Below are 22234 nucleotides of genomic sequence, written 5' to 3' on the forward strand. Positions count from 1 at the left end.
CTTGCAGGAAGGCCAATTGCACGACTCCTCGGCAACACACCAAGGGGTCCAGAAATCAAATCCTGTGGGGGATTGTTGAAAGACCTACCGTAGGTGTGTTATCTTGTTGAAAGACCTAGGTGTGCAGCAGTCTCTAAATGTGTGAAGGGATGTTATGAAAAAGATGGAACTATCATGTAGCTCCAGAGGGCAAGACTAGGATCAATGGGTGGAAATGGCAGGGAAGCATATTAAGCTAAGCATTTAAACAACATTCCTGCTGGAGCTGTATGGCAGTGAACAGATTTCCTTGGGAGGTGATGGGTGCTTCGTATTTAAGCAGAGGCTGGACAACCATCTGTCTGGGGTTCTATAGCTGCACTACAGAACCTGCATTAAGCAGGAGGCTGGACTCAGTAACTTTCCAACTCTTTGATTCTAAGAATAGTAAGATGTAAAAGACCATCACCAACCATCTTCTCTGAAGCAACTGGACCAGAGGACCAGAGTTGCTTATATTTCCTTGTGTTATGCATCTTGGAGATTAGTGATTAGTAATTAATTATGAACTTGGGGACAGCTAGTTAATGGTAGCTCATTAAGACATCGAAATTATATTTTGCCTTATCTGTGGGCATTTTTCTTTTCACTTAAAACATTTGAACACACAGAGGCAGGAGCTTATCAGTATACCATCTGTTGAAATGCAACCAGATGCTACAATCCAACCTAAGTTGGACATTAAACAACCTGTTGTGTTCAAGTGAGAATTCTCATGTGTGTATTAGATTACTTTGCAACCCTGAGCTGACCCTTTAAGGAGTAGACAGTAAATAATGGTGTGCTTGAGGCAAGGAATGTGCTAGCTATAAACATGTATACATTTGGACTGGATGAGAGGAGAGGCAAACGCAAAGCAACTATAAAGCTAAAGAGCTTGGGAAATTTGAAAAGGGGGCATTGTGCAATACTGCGATCTAGCCCACACTATTTGCTTACAAACTCTGACTACAAATAAGATCAGAGCAAAGTTTCTAGCAAATCTTCATAGAATCATAGAATTCTAAAGTTGGAAGGGACCCTGAGTGTTATCTAGTCCAACTCCCTGCAATGCAGTAAATATCAGTTTCTACATTTAGGCAGAAAGAACCAGCTGCATAAATATAGAATGGGGGACACCTGGCTTGCAAGCAGTACATGTGAAAAGGATCTTGGGGTCTGCATGGACCACAAGCTTCACATGAGCCCACAGTGTGATGCAGCTGCAAAAAAAGCTAATGCTATTCTAGACTGCATCAACAGAAGTATAATGTCCAGAGAAACCATGGTACCACTCTATTCTGCCTTGGTCAGACCACACCTGGATTACTGTGTCCAGTTCTGGGCACCATAATTTAAGAAGGATGTTGACAAGCTGGAACATGTGCAGAGGAGGGTGATCAAGCTGATCAAGGGTCTAGAACAGGCATCCCCAAACTTCAGCCCTCCAGATGTTTTGGACTACAATTCCCATCTTCCCCGACCACTGGTCCTATTAGCTAGGGATCATGGGAGTTGTAGGCCAAAACATCTGGAGGGCCACAGTTTGGGGATGCCTGGTCTAGAAACCACGCCTTATGAGGAGCTCTTGAAGGAGCTGGGTATGTTTAGTCTGGAAAAGAGAAGACTGAGAGGTGATATAATAGACATAGGGCTCCAAAGAGCAATGTTGGTTTCCAGGCATTCCTCATTCCTGCCTAAGGACCCAGAATCATTACACTGCAGAAGTTTGTTAAAACTCCCAAATTTCACATCTGAGACTAAAAAAAAAACACCCTTCTTGTTGATAAGAGGAAGGTAAATGAGGAAAGGGAAGTCATACATGCTTTTGTAAAAGTTTCCAAATATCCCTCAAGTAAATTTTTTTTTGCTGAGTAAAGAAGCCCGAGGAGTAATTGTGCAATCTGTGAAAAATATTGCTGAATGGAGAAATGATTGCCTTTCACCACAATAACCATTCACCTACCTTACAAGAATTGCACACCTAAGTTGCCTTTAGCATGTGAAGAAGAAGAAGAAGAAGAAGAAGAAGAAGAAGAAGAAGAAGAAGAAGAAGAAGAAGAAGAAGAAGAAGAAGAAGAAGAAGAAGAAGAAGAAGTAGAAGAAGAAGACACACAAAGCTTTGTTGTTGCTGTTGCTGCTGCTGCTGTTACAATATAGAAATAAAATTTTAAAATACTATATGGGAAAATGCAATTTAAGATAGACCAAAACCTTTCCATCTAATCCCAATAATGGGGCCGTACTGGAGTCCAGACCCTTAGTTCTCATGGTAAGGTGTAAAGGTGTAAAGACATTGATTCTATTCCTCCAAGGAGCTCAGCAAACAACACATAGGGTTCTTCTACTTTATCCCCACAAAAGCTTGTTGGAGAAATAGTGACCAGCCCAAGGTCTACCAAGGTTAGTGTGGATTTGGGCTTAGGATTCACTGGTCCAATTTAAACACTTTGACTCACAGATTAACTGTTAGTTGCCAGAGGCAATGCATTTTGCTGACACTTCCCAGTCCAATTCTGGTTGTTTCCTAAGTGAGGCAGGAAAGCCATCTTGAATATAACATGCATTGAACAGAAGAACCTAAAATGTTTTTACTCTGCCTCCACAGTTGGAGGCAGCATCGCTTCTGGATACCAGTTGCTGTGAAGAGTGCCCTTCTGTGTGGCTGCTGGCTTTGATTTTATCAGTACATGGTCAGGTGATCACTTACCACTCCACCAGTGGCTGAGATGTGGGGTGCTCCCAAGCTGCAATCCTGATCCTTCAGAGAGAGAGAGAAAGATCCCATTCGGGACAGGTAACTCACCTATCTGAAGAATTGTGCATGCACACGAAAGCTCGTACCAATGACAAACTTAGTTGGTCTCTAAGTTGCTACTGGAAGGAATTTTTTTATTTTGTTTCGACTACGGCAGACCAAAACGGCTACCTACCTGTAACTCGCCTATTTCCCAGACATGGGAACCATTCACTGACAGAGCCTCTGTCTTCCTAGGATTCAAGCACAGTTTCTTGGTCCTAATCTAAACCACCGCTGTATTCAGACACCCATCCAGAGCTTTTACAGCTTCTCTTGATAGATATGGCGTAGAGAAATAGAGATGCGTGTGTTGTCGGTGTACTCACAACACTTTGCTCCAAAACTCCTAATGACCACTCCCTATGGTTTCATTTAGATGTTAAATAGTACTGAAGAGGTAACAGTATCCCGTGGAACCCCAGAATACAAGTGCCAAGGGTTGGTTTCTCTCATGGTTCATCAACATGACCAAGGTTGATTCAGCTCAGCAACTGGGTCTGAGCCAGTTTTTGTTTTTAAGGGAGGGCATTCAATTTTGTTGTACAATTTAAAGTACAATGACAATAAAGTATCTATCATCTATCTATCTATCTATCTATCTATCTATCTATCTATCTATCTATCTATCTATCTATCAGCTAAATGATCAGTCTCATCCAGCAATACCTCCTCCACAGCCACCCTTGGCACCACCTTTGCTGAGAAAGGGGTGTTGGCAAGTTATCTATAGTCCTTACACTATTGGGTCCAGAGTGGGCCCAACTTTCTAAGTACCGGTATTTATTTAGCACAAATCAAATGTCGGCTCCCTCTCTATTTTTATCAGTAGCATAATCAAGTGTGTGTTTTATGGTGCAAGAAAACTCTAACAAAAGTAGATTGTCTTTTTAATGGATTCACCTGAGAGCTGAAGCTCGTTGTTTAAGGAAGTGGCAATGAAAAATGAATGAAAGGGTAACCTGGGTACATAATTCAAATATATATATTTGCTTACATATAATTACTTGCCGTTTTATAACACTGTCAAGCGTTCAAAACACTTGGCGTACATTATGTTAGTAAACCTTTATGGAGGCAATTCAATAGGGAGTCAGAAGGAGGATATATTTTGAACCAAATGCATTTTCTGTTCACTGTAATAATAGTCCTTACATGCAAATTGCCCTGTGCATAAGCAGAAAGTGTTTCTGTAGAGGTAAAGGGCTTCCGCTTCTAACCAAAACCTTCCTCACGCTCTTGAATTCTCCTCTGATCACCAGGAGCAGCTTTTCCCAGATAAAGAGGAGCTATAGCACACCCTGCACCATTTCTCTGATGAAAATAAGGATGTCCTGTTTGATCAACATCACCATATTTTTATTATTTATACCTTGCCCACCCCACTGGGTTGCCCCAGCCACTCTGGGCAGCTTCCAGGATATAAAAAAACACAATAAAGCATTAAACATTAAAAACTTCCCTTTACAGGACTGCCTTCAGGTGTCCTCTAAAGGCTTATTTCCTTGGCTCGGGGCTTGCATAACTCTATACTCTCTGACATTTCTCCAATGAAAATAGGGGTGACGTAAGGAAAAGTGGGGACTCCAGGATCAAATTGGAAACCGGGACAGCTTCTGTTAGTCTGGGAGTGTCGCTGGAAAATAGGGACACTTGGAGGGCCTGCTATAGTTGGAAGGGTAGTGGAAAAGTCACAGCGTGCAGCACCACAGCACATGTCGCCAGTTGTGTCCAGACTATTATGTCTTTGTCTTTGTCCCACTGTGCTTTTAATAACATCATTCATACTTTTCTATTTGCTAATAGTGGAGTGCCTAGGTTTCAAGCAAAACATGGCAAACCCAAAATAAAGTTACCACACATACCCAAGTGACTCTCTAGGTATGTTGAAGTATATTAGTCTGTAAATTAACAGTGATTTTTTATAAAACCAAAACAGAACGGAACAAAACTGGCACAATAAGGACCTCTAAGCTACTAGGATCTTCAGATTGTGGAGATTGTTGAGTGCTGGAATGTTATTGGAGGGGAAATTAACTCTCTTTTTATCCTGAGAGAGATACTGGGGATTTAATAAGGGAATATTAAGAGGAACCATTTTTTCAACCTAACTTTAAAGAACCTGCAGCAGGATGATTTTAGTGCGTTTAACTCCAAGCTGTACGCCGGCTCCCTCAGCCAGTGAAGCGAGATGAGCGCCGCAACCCCAGAGTCATCCGCGACTGGACCAAATGGTCAGGGGTCCCTTTACCTTTAACTCCAAGCCACGCCATGGCGTGATGTGGTATAAGTCTTCTCCTTTCACTTCAACCTTCATTCAGAGCCAAACACTCCTGATTAAACAGTTCTGTGACAGGTCTTGTCACAGTCCAAACATTCAATGATGCGCCAAGGGATGTCTGTCTATGTTGCTACCACTGCTGTATCCCATGAATTTGGGTGAACTTCCAGATGTAAGGGAGTCCCCCTTTGCCTCTTGCAATGCTCCAAGGTGCTTACTATCCCCCACCCGTTTTCCTGTTGTTAACTGCATTGTGCCACAATGCTAAATAGGATTGGGGGTGGGATGGGGAGCAGCCTGTGCTTCGTTTCCCTCCACTCATAATCCATGAATGCACACCCCAGGCCTTATTGTGAATCCCCAAGGAAGAGGCTTTACCCCTCTCCGGAGACATGTACATCATCCCAGTACAGATGGATGAAGAAGTTTTGTTTTTTTCTCCAGCTGCAACGTAACTAACCTATTTTCAGCATCAAGTGCCTGTTCATCTTTTGTTTCCACTCTTCTGTCTGTTTGGGTCTCTGCTGGATGCCACAAGTCGATTGGGCTTGCACCCAACCGTTGTTTAAATACCTTGTTTCTCCAAAAATAAGACTTACCCATAAAATAAGCCATAGCAGGATTTCTAAGCATTTGCACAACATAAGCCATACCCCGAAAATAAGACATAGTGATAGGTGCAGTTCTGGAGAGCGCCAAGGAAGAGGCTAGGCTGGACATGTAATAAAAAAATAAGACATCCCCTGAAAATAAGCCACTGTGGTTTCTTTTGAGGAAAAATAAATATAAGATGGTGTCTTATTTTCAGAGAAACATGGTAGCAGCATTGCCCCTTCCCTTCCCTTCGACTTCAGTGTGGAGTGACGAGTTCGGGAGCTTTTTCCAATCTGTCAAAGGATCATACTAATGAATGGTCAGACTTAGGTTGCAGACTTCTAGGGACTGCTATTTGCTTGAAGACTCCAACAGTTTGATGAAGCCCGTTTTTAAAGTGTCATGCTTGAATCAGAAACTTTTCAGAGATCTTTATTCAATGTCAACGTGAACAGAATATCAAGATTAAAACGTATTTTCTCCACATGTAAGATTAAGCTGGTTTGACTGTCTTAGCACGAGCAAGGAGAGAAGCTTCTCAGCAGATGTCTTCTTCCCTGGCTGAATGTTCAACCTGAATATAAAGTAACACTTCCTGTTAAGGGGAAATTTAATCTGCTCTCCTTGGCCAACAGAGCAGAAAAGAAACTTAGACTTGTTCTGTGCGTGTGGGATTTCCCCCCCCCCCCCCGGGGGAAAGCTTTAATTGGGAGAAGGGCTAAATTTTGAATATATTGATTGTGAGATCTGGTAACCTGTGACTGCAGCTCGATGTACAGAACAATATAGCCTTTACAAACTTTCTGTGAATAAGTTTAATATTTGCTCTCTGGTTTCCTTGTTACAGAACACTGTTGCAGCTTCCAAGTATCTGAGGGAAACAATGCGCTGGTTCTCTGTCTCCAGTGGTCACCAGGTAGATTCCACTGCAGACACTGTTGTTCAGGCGCAATGAGAAAATAGCAGGAGGTGAGGCGATCAGTTTTCAGTGGGAGGAAAGAGAGAAGAAATGAAACAGACCACTAATGCAGAAGCAGTGCCAAAGCAAAGCACAAACAAAGAAATGATCGATGTCCAATAACCGCAATAGTTAAAAATATACACATTTGTATTGAGGAGACATATGCTCCTCTGCGGGAAAGGAAATCAGTACGAGATATAAAAAGAATGTCATTCTGTTGGTGTTCAGAGTTGGGTTCCTAGCCTGCCAGCTTGAAGAGTTAGTTTATACCAACAGCAATTTGTGAAGTTGCCAGGGAATCAGAAAGATTTTTCCCCCACCTAGGTTTTGATACCTTGCTGTAGAACTTGTAGAAGTTAGTGTGAATTATTTACAAAAACACAAACACTTCAGAGTAAACTTTCTTTCACTGGGTACATTGCAGAAGCGTATATATATATATATATAAGGTAAAGGGACCCCTGACCATTAGGTCCAGTCGTGACCGACTCTGGGATTGCGGCGCTCATCTCACTCTATTGGCCAAGGGAGCCAGCGTACAGCTTCCAGGTCATGTGGCCAGCATGACAAAGCCGCTTCTGGAGAACCTTCCCGCCAGAGTGGTACCTTTTTATCTACTTGTACTTTGACGTGCTTTCGAACTGCTAGGTTGGCAGGAGCAGGGACCAAGCAACGGGAGCTCACCCCATCGTGGGGATTCGAACCAAGCCCTAGGCTCAGTGGTTTAACCCACAGCGCCACCCGCGTCCCATACACACACACACACACCTATAGAATATATAAATGAGTTGTATCTAAAAGTTCTATTCTTCTGTGATTAGAAGAGAACCATGTATGGCCCATTCTAAGCTTTATCCAGCCTCACTCCCCCCCCCCTGCAACTGTTGGCTACTCATGTATATTCCTCCTTTGTGATTTCCTCTTTCTTATACATGCTCTTCTTAACTCTCAGCTCATCTGCAAGCTCCTTATGCAGCCACACTGGTTTCCTTAGATGCCTCCCACTTTTCTTTCTTGCTGGCATTGTCTGCATTTGGGCCTTCAATATTTCTCCTTTTAGAAACTCCCACCCTTCTTGGACTTCCTTCTCTTTGAGTATTTCTGACCACGGGATCACACCCAGTAGCTCGTGGTTGTGATCATAACCAATAACTTTAACTTTTATAAATAGCAATAGAAAGATTGTCATTATATCTATATATCTATATAAATGTAAAAAGGGCATGTGGGTGGGTCTCCACTTTTCTCCGAAACTGCTTGACCGATTGCGTTCAAATTCGGAAACAACGCCCCATGCGAATGTCCGAAGGATCTTATAAAGTTTGCTAAGACAAATGTCACACCTGGGCCAGGTAAGACCCCCAAAACCCCGTGCTCAAGAACTCACAACTCACCCTAAAGTGCATGCTGGGAAATAGAAGCCAAAATCAGGAGACCTTGCACAACAGCGGCCTCTAGCAGCAGCTACGCTGGTATTGCAGGTAGGAAAGCTTCCCTCTCCACAGCAGCTCAGCTTGGCTTTGCAGACTAGGCCGAATAGAGGTGGGGGCTCCCCTGGGTGGGTGGTGGGTGGAGGAGGGGGCGGGAAAGGTCACAGGTCGGGACAGGGTGGGGCCAATCACAGGGATGAGCTGGGGTGGGTGGGGGGAGGAGTCTGAAGGGGGACTCTGAGGGCCCATTTAACAGATTAAGCCACAGCAACGCGTGGCCAGCCAGCTAGTATATATATAAAACACATTTTTTCCCCAAAAGTAACTTTTTAATCAATACAAACTATGTGAAATAAAAGGAAATTCACAATCAAATACAGGTAAGGTTTGCTGCCATATACATCTGAGAAATCTCTTTACATCTGATTAACAAAACTGGTGACATATTAAAAATCCTTATTTTAGAACTAAAAAGCTATTTTATAAGCTTAACCTTTTCCTTTAAAACTCTAAATTTAGGATTGCTGCTGACTTTCTTATTGAACAGGGCCAGAATTTCTCCTTCAGCCTTATGATGATCATTACCTGCCACTGCATAATACTGTGATAAAACCTGCACAAGGAAAAAGACAAAAAAGAAGTTACATTCAAGCCTTCCACGCCATCACCAGCTTAAGCGTATTTTCTGGACTATGAAGCATCTCATTCCAAAGCAAGCCCCATCAATTTCTGTCATATTTCACTTGTGCTTTAAAGCCTGCACTGGCTCCCAGTCTCAAATTCCAGGCACGAAACCAGTGCTGGATTTTTACTTTAGAGCTCTGGAAGATCCGAAGGGGCCACGTTCTCCCATAGCAGCCTGCCCACGTGTTAAGTGTTAAGATTTTCTGTGCTGCCAACTTTGAAGGCAGGGGCAGCTGGGGGAATGAGGCCCTTTCTATGTGCTTGGTGGCATCTGACTAGCTGTCACTTCTCCATTTGTAAGGTTATGAACAAAAACAAAGACAACCTGAGCTAAATCTAGGCTGACAGTTTTTGGAACTGCCATAGCTATTGTTTACAAGACTCTGGTCTTCAGTTGCATTACAGTGGTGTCTCCGGTTGTAGACGGGATCCGTTCCGGAGGTCCGGCCGGATCCCGAGGTTTTCGCAACCGGAGAGACCGCTTCTGCGCACGAGTGTGGCATGCTGGAGCGCTTCTGCGCATGTGCCAAAAACCCGGAAATATACTTCTGGGTTTGCCTCTTACGTATCCTGAAGTTTACCTAAACACTGGCTTAGTTGCTGAGTTGTAGAATGCTTAGGACCATCCCACCGGCCCAGAACATATATATTTTAAATGCAATCAGCACACAAGGCCTTTGGACAAAAGATGCTAAAAATGCAGTTGGTGGAACAGCAGAAGTTCATTAGAGAAGAGAGCAGGCAGCACTACGGTTTAGCAACTGCTCATTTAAATTGGAATTTGGCAAATGGTTCTGCTCACAGAAGCACACGTTTTTAAAAAGTTAGGGCACAATCCAAGACACAAAACCTCACTGAATTCAGTGAGATGGGCAAGGCCGGGTGCTGGAGTTAGGCAGCAGCCTGAGGGGAGGCGGTGGGGTGGGCAGCCGTCCTGGAGCCTGCTCCATTTCCTCAGAGTTGGCCCTTCTCAGATCAGGCCTTTCCCTTCCTGTCCTCCAAGCCCTGTAGCGTTTTCTTGCTCAGCAGTAAGGGACCTGCATTGCACGTGGAGTGCCCCTAACCATATGCAGAGTGCTTTCTCCCCAGAGCAAGACGTGTATGTGTGTGTTTCTTTAAAAGGCTTCAAGGGCCAAATGGATAGAGCATGTGCAAAATGTTTTTTTTTTTGCCTTGTGATCCCTGGAGGAGATGACCCTTAAGGGTACTTTCCAACTCTGTGATTCCACGATAGGGAACTGTTCCCTGAACAGTACAATTTTTTCTTTATTTTATAAATAGGCAAATTATGAAATAATTTGGAAATAAGGAAAACATGCTGTGAACCTCCCTGAGATCTATGGATGAAGGGCGGTATATAAATATTTATTCCAGTGGTGCTTGTGCAGGAGAACTTTGCCCTGGCTTGTACTCTGGGTTTCAGAAGATGCTCCAATATACCTTCTTCCTTAGCTTTTTCATTGGCAGTTCATTGTCAGGTGCTTTCCTCAGAACAGCTTTAATAGTTCCCTTCCAACTGAATTTACCTGTAAAAATTTGTAGAAGGACAAGGAAGAGAGAATAAAATAAATTATCCCCATGCATTTTGGCCAGGTCACTGTGGAAACCTAACACCACTTGGTCAGGGTTAGTGGTACCCTGCTTGCTAAGCAACCGGGGATGATTTTGGAAACTGAAATACATATTGCCAAGCACAGCAGTGCAGGATTATGTGAACAAGGGAGAATGGGTTATAAATCAATCAATAAGGTATTATTACTCCACAAGCAATAAGGAGTTAAAAAAACAACACCATGAATAAGCCCTCACTGCCCACACACTTTCATATTTGAAATCAGCAGCCGGTTCCTATGCCTCTCTAGCTCAGAGGAGAAACACATCTGGCTGGTCCCAACCCAGAAAACCGCCAGCTGCATCCACTTGGAGAATTAATAATAATAATAATAATTTATTATTTATACCCCGCCCATCTGGCCGGGTCTCAACAGCCACTCTGGGCGGCTTCCAACAGAAGAATAAAACACAATATTCTATTAAACATTAAAAGCCTCCCTGAACAGGGCTGCCTTCAGATGTCTTCTAAAAGTCTGGTAGTTGTTTTCCTTTTTGACATCTGTTGGGAGGGCGTTCCACAGGGCAGGCGCCACCACCGAGAAGGCCCTCTGCCTAGTTCCCTGCAACTTGGCTTCTCGCAACGAGGGAACCGCCAGAAGGCCCTCGGTGCTGGACCTCAGTGTCCGGGCAGAATGATGGAGGTGGAGACGCTCCTTCAGGTATACTGAACCGAGGCCATTTAGGGCTTTAAAGGTCAGCACCAACACTTTGAATTGTGCTCGGAATTAACCAACTTTTTCCAGTGGTTATTTTAAAAAAATCTCATCTGTAAATATAAACAGCCAAACTCACTATAATGACCTACATACGTTTTCTACCCAATGTGATCTACTACAAACATTTAGAGGCTTATGGAGAAATTTGACGTCAGACTCTTCTGATTGCTCTGTCAGTGCAAGGATTTTTGCTTGCCAGGTGGGATTCTGCCCCCTCTCCTCCCACTGCGAGCTGTTCTGGGGCTTGTCTGACCCTCCAGAGTGGATTTGGGGGAGGCACAGGGGGCTCATGGATGGGGAGCAGCCCTTGCACAGGCTTCCACTAGCACACCAGGTTAGTTAACTCCGGGCCCAACTATTTCTGTAGCACTTGAAAACTGTGACAGTGGTTTTTCTCAGGCCAACCAATGTTGCCATTTCGGCAAAATGTGAACTGCAAGCTGGAGTGGATTTCCTCTGTTCAGGAAAAGAAGATTTAAAAAGAAAAGAAACAAAATGAATTGGGACTTGATATGGCTGTTCCTAACAGATTAAATAGCCATATAGGGTTGGATCCAGAGCTTGCATGTACCAGCATCTGCTTATCTAGCAGAACATTCCTTGCCTCCTCGCAGACCCCAGTGTTGTCGTTCCCCCCCACCCAGCCTTCTCAATGTTGGGAATCTTCAGAAAAGGCCTGGCTGTGGTAACAGTGGGAGATGGAAACTGGCAAAAATTAGTCAGAGGCAGCCTTGTTCTAGCAGGGCTGTGGTGAGACTGAGAGGGCAGGACCTGTGTTCTCCCTGCTCTGGATCCATCCAACCAATGATATTTCGTTTTGCCCTAAACAGCCTTGGCCCAGTATACCTGAAGGAGCATCTCCACCCCCATCGTTCTGCCTGGACAGAGGTCCAGTACCGAGGGCCTTCTGGCGGTTCCACCGTTGCGAGAAGTCAAGTTACAGGGAACCAGGCAGAGGGCCTTCTCGGTAGTGGCGCCCGCCCTGTGGAACGCCCTCACATCAATGTCAAAGAGAACAACTACCAGACTTTTAGAAGACATCTGAAGGCAGCCCTGTTTAGGGAAGCTTTTAGTGTTTGATGGACTAATGTATTTTAATATTTTGTTGGAAGCCACCCAGAGTGGCTGGGGAAACCTAGCCAGATGGGCGGGGTATAAATAATAAATTGTTGTTGTTGTTGTTAACTATATAACTTGAAGAAGACACCTGAAGGCAGCCCTGTATAGGGAAGCTTTTTAATGTGTAATTTTTTATTATGTTTTTATATATGTTGGAAGCCACCCAGAGTGGCTGTGGCAACCCAATCAGATGGGTGGGGGACACATAATAAAATTATTATTATTGCCATCCAGGAAATTATAAGCCCCTGTCCTCCTTGGACACTAATATCCTATGTTATCTAAGCCTGGTACTCACTAACCCACTTTCAAGACAAGGGAGCTATACCCTTAGAAATGTTACAACTCTCCCTTATACTTTAACAATGATTCTAATAATTATATTGACCAAGTTGGTTCATCATTGTTGCCATCAACAAACAGATCTAGCTCACAGTTGCAATCTGCTAAGCGTCCAAGTGAACGTTACCTTGAAGCTGATCCTCATTTTCTTCGGTTTCTGAATTGTTCATTCTTTTTTGTGCGATGGGAGATTCATCAACATCTGGGGTGGGATTAAAGAAACAGTCAAAATAAGCGTCATGAAGTCCAGTAACAGAATCATTAGGGAACCCACCAAAATTGGAATAGTGGTTAAATCTAAAATCTGCTCTTGCTGATATTTCATAAAAACCTCCTACAAGGAAAAAACAGAAAAGGATTGACGTTCTCAGATGAGATGGATAGAAAACAGGATGTCTCTAAGGCTGTCACTCTCACCCCGATTTCAATTCCAAGCACTGAAACTTATCCTGATTTATATACATCCTATATACTACAAACTGTATTTTTCCCCAAACTGCACCTCACAACTAGAAGCAAGAACTGCAAGCCTGATACCTTCAGAGACGTTACGCTTGCGTTTATTCACATTTGCTTTGGTCCTTGCCTCTTTTGTATTGACACCGTTTCCATTCATTTCCAGTTCAGCTGAAACATCCGCTTGCTGCTGCTTTGCCAACTTCAAGCCATTCCTTTTGGAAATATTTCCATTCTCATTCTCCCTTTCTTCTTTCTTAGACTTTTTACTTTTTTTCAAATCTAGGTCCTCTGGCTGAACTTGCAGCCTTAATTCTTTTGCCTTTTTCATATTTTTCCTCTCTTCCTTTTGATCCCTTTTATTCTTTTTCTTTGCAGGTTTCTCCATTTTTACTTGGTTATCTTCTGATGGTGTCGGCATAACTTCACTGTTTGCAGACTGGTTTTCAGCTGTCTCCTGTTGAGAAGATGCAGAGGGCTTATACATCACTATGATGAGACCCCCTAGTCAAAAAGTTGGGGCAGGGGAGACTTCAGCAATTTTCTCCAGGAAGTAATCCTGCCTACTTGTCATATCTGGCCCTGATAAGGATCTGACCCATGGAGCCAAAATGGTTCCCCATCCCTGCTTTAAGCAAAACACAGAATTGCTTTTTGGTGCAATGAGAAGGTACACTCACAAGTACCACCAGAAAAAAATAATCAACATGTTTCTAGGATGTGGGACTTGCAATGGGCTTTTTTGAATGCATGGAGGGAGGTGGTGAAAAATCCATCCCTCTTCTTCTGGGCTATTCCCCCACCCCCTGGACCAGGGGTCCCCAAACTTACCTGGCTTTTGGGCTGATCGCGCTGTTGGCCGGAGGGCAGGAGTGTGCATGCACATATGCTATTTTCGGCGCACTTCCAGGTCAGAAAAGTGATGGAAATAGCTTGTGCGCATGCGCACGGGCTGCTTCTGACCCAGAATTGCGTCGGAAATGATGCTATTTCCAGCACTTTTCCGACCCGGAAGTGGGCAGCCGCACTGGTAAGAGTGAGCAGTGGGGGTTGTCGCGGGCCGCATAAATGAGCCTTGCGGGTCGCATCCAGCCCCCGGGCTGTAGTTTGGGGAACCCTGCCCTGGACCCTCATCCCAAATAACCAACTCTTTCTTGCTTTGTCTTAGGCTACCTCATCTATATCCTGCAAAGCAGAAAGCTGCAGAAGCATTTTGGGAAGACACTTTCCCAGAAGTTTAAAGTTCCTAACTTCAGTTCACACGAGCCCTTAAAGACAAGCATTACTGTCATCTGTGTGGACATTAAACTAAGAAATGCATATGCAGCACGTTTTTCTATTGCAAAAGGGGAATTCTGCACATGGAAGGGAAAGGGAAGCCTACAAGGTTATTAAAAGCAATTATTTATTAAGCAAGTAAGTACAACCAGCAATCCATTAGGAGGCAACCCTAAGTCCCACTGATATTGTGGCAAGACTGGACTTAGCTGGCTATTAGAAAAGGAAGACTGGCCACAAGCTCAGCCACAGTGTGTGGACCTTTGACCATGAAGCATTGCTTCCATTAAACAGTTTTCCAGTTAGCTTACCTTTCTGGTAGCTTCTGAAAAAATGTCCCACACCTGGTCCTGCAGTGCAGTGTTATGTATTTTCAAACTGTTAGACATCCAGTTCTGTTTAGGTAGAAAACAGATCACTGATCAATATGCACTGATCAATCAGCAAGACACACTTGCAGTATTCAGATTGCCAGAAGGGCCACAGGATGGGATGGCATGGACAAATGGAGCCCAGTAATCATGCTCCTTTCTTCAGAATCTAATTACAGGCAGATGTCAAGTTATACATGTGAAACATCCTCTGCTGCATTCAATAACAGTCACAGGTAGAAAACACACACACACACACACACACACACACAGACACACACACATATATAATTCAAATATATAAAAATAAGTTCAAATATATAAAAGGATGTCATATAGAGGGAGAAAGGTTGTTTTCTGCTGCTCCAGAGAAGCGGACACGGAGCAATGGATTCAAACTACAAGAAAGAAGATTCCACCTAAACATTACCGTGTTTCTCCGAAAATAAGCCATACCCTGAAAATAAGCCATACCCCCAAAATAAGCCATAGTGATAGGCAGTTTAACCTTGTAGGTTAAACTGTACCATACTTAATAAAAATATAAGACATCCCCTGAAAATAAGCCACCGTGTTTTGTTTTGTTTTAGGAAAAAGAAATATAAGACGGTGTCTTATTTTTGGAGAAACACGGTAGGAAGAACTTCCTGACAGTAAGAGCTGTTCGGCAGTGGAATTTGCTACCAAGGAGTGTGGTGGAGTCTCCTTCTTTGGAGGTCTTTAAGCAGAGGCTTGACAGGCATGTCAATAATGCTTTGATGGTGTTTCCTGCTCGACAGGGGGTTGGACTGGATGGCCCTTGTGGTCTCTTCCGATTCTATGATAATGCACATTAGAATCACAACCTGGTAATGGCAAAATAGTTCAAGCGCAGTTGACATGAGCCCAAGTCATTTCAGTATGTGGGGCTCACACATGGTAGATGGAGTGGAGGGCAAGGCCACCTCTACCTTTGGCAGGCTGTGTGTGTGTGTACCTGAAAAGAGCTGCCTACGAGTTACAGGTTGGTAACACAGAGACACACCCCTTGGCAGGTACGCACACTCAGTTCATGGATTTCAAGGGGTGGAACCAGGAGGTGCAGCCCCATTCCACTTCCCATGTGTTAGCTGCCCAGGCTGAGGTAACATGTGAACAGGGCTATGGAAAGGCAGCGGAGATCAAGCAGCCAAGGACAGGCACCAATTTCCTGACAAGAAGCCCCTGAAGCTGGTAGCTATCTCAATTCACAGTTAATGTTTCAACTGTATTAAGTGCCTCTCTTTGTAAATGTCTGCATTTAGGGAGGCCTTTCAATTAGCTTTGAAGAACATGTTTGCAAACTTCTCTGCTTTGCACTCCCCAAACCGTTTTGCCTCGCTTAACCTCTTTGATCACTTTTCTGCGCCCGTTGGGATCAAAGAAGTGAGGCATCCTACTGCAGCCCTTGAATGCATGTGCCGCTCCCACTCACTTCAAAGCACCGTGCTGTTTATCACTGCATTTTGTGTAGCCAGGGTGAATGCACAGCTGCAGCAACAAGAATGGACGGTGAGAGCAACAGTGGGAATATGAGGGAAAGGGGCTGTCAGGAAATGCCCGCCCCCAGCCTGCCAACAAAGGGCGTTGTTTTAAAAGTACTAAACTTGCCAAATCAACTTGCCTGCAGCAGAACCCCTGAGCCTGGAGGATTCTGATGGCGCTTTCTAGAGAAGGGGTAGCCAAGGTGGGGCCCTCCCATCAGCCCCAGCTAAAGTGGCCAATGGTCAGGGATGATGGGAACAGGAGCCCAACAACATCCTGGAGGGCGCCATGTTGACTACCTTGGTTCTAGAGAATATACTGGCCAGGAGCATCACGTATCAGGGCTGCCCTGCATTAACTGAGAGTGCAATACAGAACACGCAATTCTTCCTTGTGAGAAATATCGTAAGTTGTGGGCAAGCAGCCCGTGAGGCTTAAAATAATAATATTAATACAATTTTACCACTTATCTGCATAATATGTGAGAAGATTAGGGTGCCCATATGCAAAAGAGGGCATGGTTCCAGCATTGCTAACGGTTGCGTAGAACAGGACATTTCAGAAGGTGCAACTAGAAATTCCCTTACCATCTAGCAGGCAGGCGGGCAGACATACTGATGTTTATGGTACAGCAGCAGCTAAGTTATATTGTGCCACTTGGAAGGATAAGGCAAACAGCCAAGTGATTTTCATCTGTATGGACTCTTCATGGAAACGTGTCTGTCATTCTCATGAAGGAACCTCATTTTTTAAAAATAAAATAAAATCCTACAGTGTAATATATTTGTCTAGTCAGAAACAAGTCCTACTGAGATCACTGGGGCTTGCTCACAAGTAAGCAAGTACAGAATTGCAGTCTGAGCTGTTTACTTCTAAGCATACCTGAAACTTGCCCTTTTTTCTTGGAATGTTGTCATAGGTATACATCTGCTCCAAAATTTCTCGAACTTTGGGGTTAATGTTCGTTTCCTTTATCGCTTGATGAATCTTCTACAAAAGGAAAGTGGGAATGATGGCATCTGAGACACAACATACGTACTTAAATCACAAGTCTGATGCACTGAAATCAGATGTATGCTATACCCAGGGGTGGCCAACTTCCAAGAGACTGCGATCTACTCACAGAGTTAAAAACTGGCAGTGATCTACCCCCTTTTGGAGGGTTCAGGTCAAGGTTGAGCTTTTTTTTAGGAAGGAAAGCCCTGTTTGGGGGGCTTCAGGGCAAAGATGTAGAGCTTTTTTAGGGGAGCCAAAGTTGCTGTGATCTACCACAGACGTCCAGTGATCTACCAGTAGATCACGATCTACCTGTTGGACATGCCTGCTATACACATAACAGATTCAAATCTGTTATCTGTCCATTTCTCCTGTTTGCATCAGAGTCTGGAGGTTTGGGAATTGTGATATTGCTTCAGGGGTGTTTATGTTCACTGCAGATAAAAACATTGGCCCACACGGAGCCTGAAACATTGGCCCACATGGATTGCCTATGACAATCAATACATTGACATTTTACAACTACATTTTGGCTAGATAACACATGAAGTAGGAGTAAGATAAAAACTCTGTATTAGTTCGCACTGTGTCATGATATTTATGCTGCAAAGTAATGCAAGGATCTAGTTTCCATTTCCACACACACCCACACCGCAATACTATTTAACATCTACACGAAACCACTTGGTGAGGCAGTCTGGATATTTGGAATGAAGGGTCATTAAGTACGCAGATGACACTCAGCATTATTTATCGTTCTCGTCAAATCTAGTTGGGGGTCTGGAAACTCTTAACACAGGCAACTCAAGTGAGGAACGGGGTGTGCAAGGGCTAATAAAGTGAAGCTCAGTCAGGACAAGATTAAGGTAGTGACCCCCAAGAGAACACACAATCTTTTCCAAATAGAGTTGTATTTAGTCAAGGCTCAAGTCTGTAGCTGGAAGGTGTTTTCAACATAGTCTCACGTATGGACACATGTGGCTAAGAATGCATTTTGCCAACTTGGGCTGGTATGAAACGTATTGCTTCTTGCTGGAATAGCAACCATCCATTAAGAAACTTCAAAGGCTTCAGAGCATGGCAGCCAATAAAGTGCTGGTTTTGGTTAAAAGCTCTGAATGGCCTGTGACTTTAGTATCTGAAGGACTGCGCCAGCCCATGAGCGGAGTTTGTCAGCCAAGGCCCTCTTCTGTCAGATGGGCAGAAACAGGGCTTTGACTAGGAAATGCCCTCCCAAACCAACAAGCCGGCATCTACTCTTGCATTCAGTGCACACCTGCTGCAAGGTGTCCTGCTCCCCAAACATTTGATGGGTAAAGTTAGATAATCATATATAGTGTTAATGGGTTTTCTTATTGTCTGATTTTTAAATGTATTCTTGTATTGTTTTGATCTGAGGTATAAATTGCCTCAGAGACCACTAGTTGAAAGGGAAAAGGGAAAAACAATCAGTACACAGCTTTCCCTATAAATTAAATGTCATATTACCAGAGTTATGTGTGCACTTGTTTTTACCTGAATCCATTCCTGCTGTTTGACATCTCCTTTGTGAGCTTTGGCTTCGTAACCTTTGCCACCATATTTCTGGTCTTCACTTAGGCACTTCACATGGCATTTATAATCATCACCCCTTAAATATTAAGAACAGCGTGGATAAAAAGCCATTATAGCACAGCACTTATACCACAGTAGGAAGATTTCAGCTCTGGATATATTAAACAGCCTTAATACCCAGAGAAGCCATTGGTCAAGCTAATCCAGAAAGAACTATGACTGGCAGAAGTTGACCTGCAATTCTATATAGAGTTAAGCACGCCTAATCCTTATATGGGACTATGCCAATGTAACTCTGCACAAGATTAAAGGTAAAGGGACCCCTGACCATTAGGTCTAGTCATGACCGACTCTGGGGTTGCGGCACTCATCTTGCTTTATTGGCCAAGGGAGCCGGCGTACAGCTTCCAGGTCATGTGGCCAGCATGACAAAGCCGCTTCTGGCAAACCAGAGCAGCGCACGGAAACGCTGTTTACCTTCCCGCTGTAGCGGTATCTATTTATCTACTTGCACTTTGACGTGCTTTCCAACTGCTAGGTTGGCAGGAGCTGGAACAGAGCAACGGGAGCTCACCCCGTTGCAGGGATTCGAACCGCTGACCTTCTGATCAGCAAGCTCTAGACTCTGTGGTTTAACCCACAGCGCCACCGCGTCCCCTGCACAAGATTAGGCTGCACATAAATTTAGTCACACACAGGGCATCAATTCAGTAACTCATGTGGTTTAAAACAAGATTGGGCTTGTGCGCAGCTTCTTCTTTAAACAAAAAAGGTTTTATTTACAGGGGCAAAACTGTGTCAGAAGAATGTCAGGTCAGCATTAAGGTCAATGTCATCATTTGGAGACCCCTTGGCTTCAGTAGTTCTTATTATTCTAGTGGTACCACTGTTCACTTTTTACACAGATTTTCAATTAACAGCACTATTTAGAATTAAAATCCAAGCAGAATCCACCATTTGTCAAGTTGTGCAGCAATAGCACAAAAGCTTACATAGAGCCCTGTAATGTCATCTGTTGCCTTTATCCCACATCAGTGTGACTGGGAAAACAAGCATAAATTAACCCTGCAGTGCAGTTCACAGTTATATCCTGTTGCAGGCTGGGGATGCCGAGAGAGAGTAGTTTCCAGCATTTTGCAATATAGTCTACTCTAGGCAAGAGAACAGTTGAGTTTGGCTTCCCAGTCATAAACCTGCCATCTCTCTCAGGTTACAGGAAAGGTCAATCTACTTGTCCCCTCAGACTTTCTCCCAGGCCAAATCAAGCACTTAGTAACAACTCACGAAAGTCTCTGCTTCCCTGGAATGGGAATGCATTTAGATAGCCAAACGTTCTTCAGTCATTTCTTGTACAATCAAAGGCTTTGAGATTTCGTGAGGGTTCCAGCATGGCCAGGGAGATGCTTTAATTTTATGGTGATCTTGTTACTGTAAAACAGATTTTATTCTGCTACTCTTATTTTCTTTTAATGCTTTGATGGTGTTTCCTGCTCGGCAGGGGGTTGGACTGGATGGCCCTTGTGGTCTCTTCCAACTCTATGATTCTATGATTCTATTTATGATGATTTTACTCATTTTTAATGCATTAGCTGCATTCAACTTTTAAAGAAGACATTTTTGGCAGTTCTCCCCCCCCCTTGCATTTTTTTACTATCCTACTCAGCAGTGGAAAACTATATTCGACCAGTGAGCTGGACCCATCAGTCCACCACCCTCCATATAGTAACTTATGACAGGTGTGCAGGACTGTCACCATAACGTCAGGTGACTGTCACCTCTCAACATTCAAAGGGGATTTGTTGGTGGCTCCTTGGGAGGAAGGGCAGGATATAAACAATAATAGCAATAACAATGAATTGTCACCATCAAATAATGAAACAAGACTCTAATAACCTACCAGAAATCTTTACCACAATCCATGCAAGAAAGGCACTGGCAATTGCGGCACACAATTACATGCTTTTCAACCTGTCCCTTTTTCACAGACTCTCCACATGCGTTACACGTGAAAACCACCATTTCTTCCAAGATAGCGGTATCTTTCTTCAGAGACTGTTAGGATTGATTCTCTTCCAACAAATTCTAGAAATTAATTAAAAATAGTGTTTTACATGTCCTTTAAAAAAGGCAGGTCTAACAAAGCAAAAGTAGATACAATAAAAATGTATTTAAATACCTACCCTGCTGAGCATTAAAGGCAAAACTATTAAGTTAACACTGCATAAATAGCACCATACACCCAGGTCCATTAACATTAATGATTCCAGACATGCTGGTATTTATTGTAAGCAACAAATACATTCAGAATTGGAATAAAATTTCTTAAGGGCTTGAGGGGATGGGGTGGGGTGGTGATCCTTTGGACTACCTAAAGACCTGCATGCCCAGAGGAAAGGACCCACCCATCAAACAGAGAGAACTCTGTTTTATATTTTGCACCACCGGGGGAGGCGGTATTTTCAAACTGTAACTGTCCCAGGTACCTTGGCAGAAAACACACACACAAACATACACACAAACAAGTATGCTATTTCACAAGCAGCCAACAAAATATGATTTCTCATAAATTTGGAGGAGCAGCTGGCAAAAAATAAGGTCTGCTGTTTCATGCTTCATATTATTAATTATGTTGTTTGTTTGTTGTTGTTGTTGTATTTATACCTCACTTTTCCCCCCAGACAGGGGATTCAAGAATGCTTACAGGTAAAAATAAGTACATCTATAAACATGAGGGGAGGGCGAATTATTAAAAATCAATTAAACATTGATTAAATGTTTTTAATGTTTAATGTTTTACCATTTTTTATGTGCTGTAAGCCACCCAGAGTGGCTGGGGAAAGCAGGGATGGCCAGGGAATGATGATAATGATAATAATGCATTTATAACCCACTTCCCCCCCCCCTGACAGGCGACTCAAGGAGGCTTACAGATAAAAATAAGTACATCTAAACATAAGGGGAGGGGGAACTATTAAAAATCAATTAAATATTGATTAGAATTAAAACTATATATATAGTTTTATATATATATAGTTTTATACACACACATACACAGTTATATAAGTATATGTAGTTTTACATAAGTTATACATATAGCCTGTTAAAATACAACATAAAAGTTCATACAGGATATAATCCGTTTACCCGGACTCGCCGCCGACGCCACTTTTGGCGCAACTTACCGCCGTTTCCCGGAGGAGACTTGCCGCGCAGAAGACACGTGTTCGCCGCGGATCTAGAAACCGGAAAGGTGTCCTGAGGGCCGACTCTCGAGACGGGCTCAGCGGCGGAACTCACTGGCTAAGGATGGCTGGTGGTCGTCGACGCGCCGCGCTTCCTCAAACGCCCACCCGGTTCGCTCCCCTCGGGCTGCAGCTACGCCTCCGGAGCGCCACTCTCCGCTCCGTCGCGCACCTGTGACGACACCGCCGGCGACTCCTTTGAACGGCTCAGGCCTAGAGAGAGAAACGATGAGAGTAACACCACCAACGCCCGCAAGGGCTGCAGAGCGGCGCGCTCT

At 43.7% G+C, this 22234-nt stretch overlaps 1 protein-coding gene across 4 annotated transcripts; it reads right to left on the bottom strand.

Annotated features, from left to right (window-relative positions):
- Nucleotides 1-6490: 6490 nt before the first annotated feature.
- Nucleotides 6491-22119, bottom strand: LYAR (Ly1 antibody reactive). 4 transcript variants are annotated; one of them, XM_035112532.3, is made up of 10 exons: nt 21897-22119; nt 20612-20796; nt 18676-18790; nt 17047-17154; nt 14602-14685; nt 13094-13469; nt 12684-12758; nt 10206-10291; nt 8667-8694; nt 6491-6625 (listed from the first exon to the last, which is right to left on the bottom strand). In XM_035112532.3, exons 2-10 carry the CDS (start codon nt 20731-20733, stop codon nt 6600-6602), a joined length of 1020 nt encoding a protein of 339 aa, XP_034968423.3. In that variant the 5' UTR covers nt 20734-20796; nt 21897-22119; the 3' UTR covers nt 6491-6599. The 4 variants fall into 4 exon arrangements, with proteins under 4 accessions (XP_034968423.3, XP_088513624.1, XP_034968422.3 ...); XM_088657498.1 differs by having other exon boundaries at nt 21841-21906; XM_035112531.3 differs by lacking the exon at nt 6491-6625 and having other exon boundaries at nt 8389-8694.
- Between the last annotated feature and the right edge of the window lie 115 nt (nt 22120-22234).

The sequence above is a fragment of the Zootoca vivipara genome, chromosome Z1, assembly GCF_965207765.1.
Source record: "Zootoca vivipara chromosome Z1, rZooViv2.hap1.1, whole genome shotgun sequence".
In the NCBI taxonomy this organism is placed as follows: domain Eukaryota; kingdom Metazoa; phylum Chordata; class Lepidosauria; order Squamata; family Lacertidae; genus Zootoca; species Zootoca vivipara.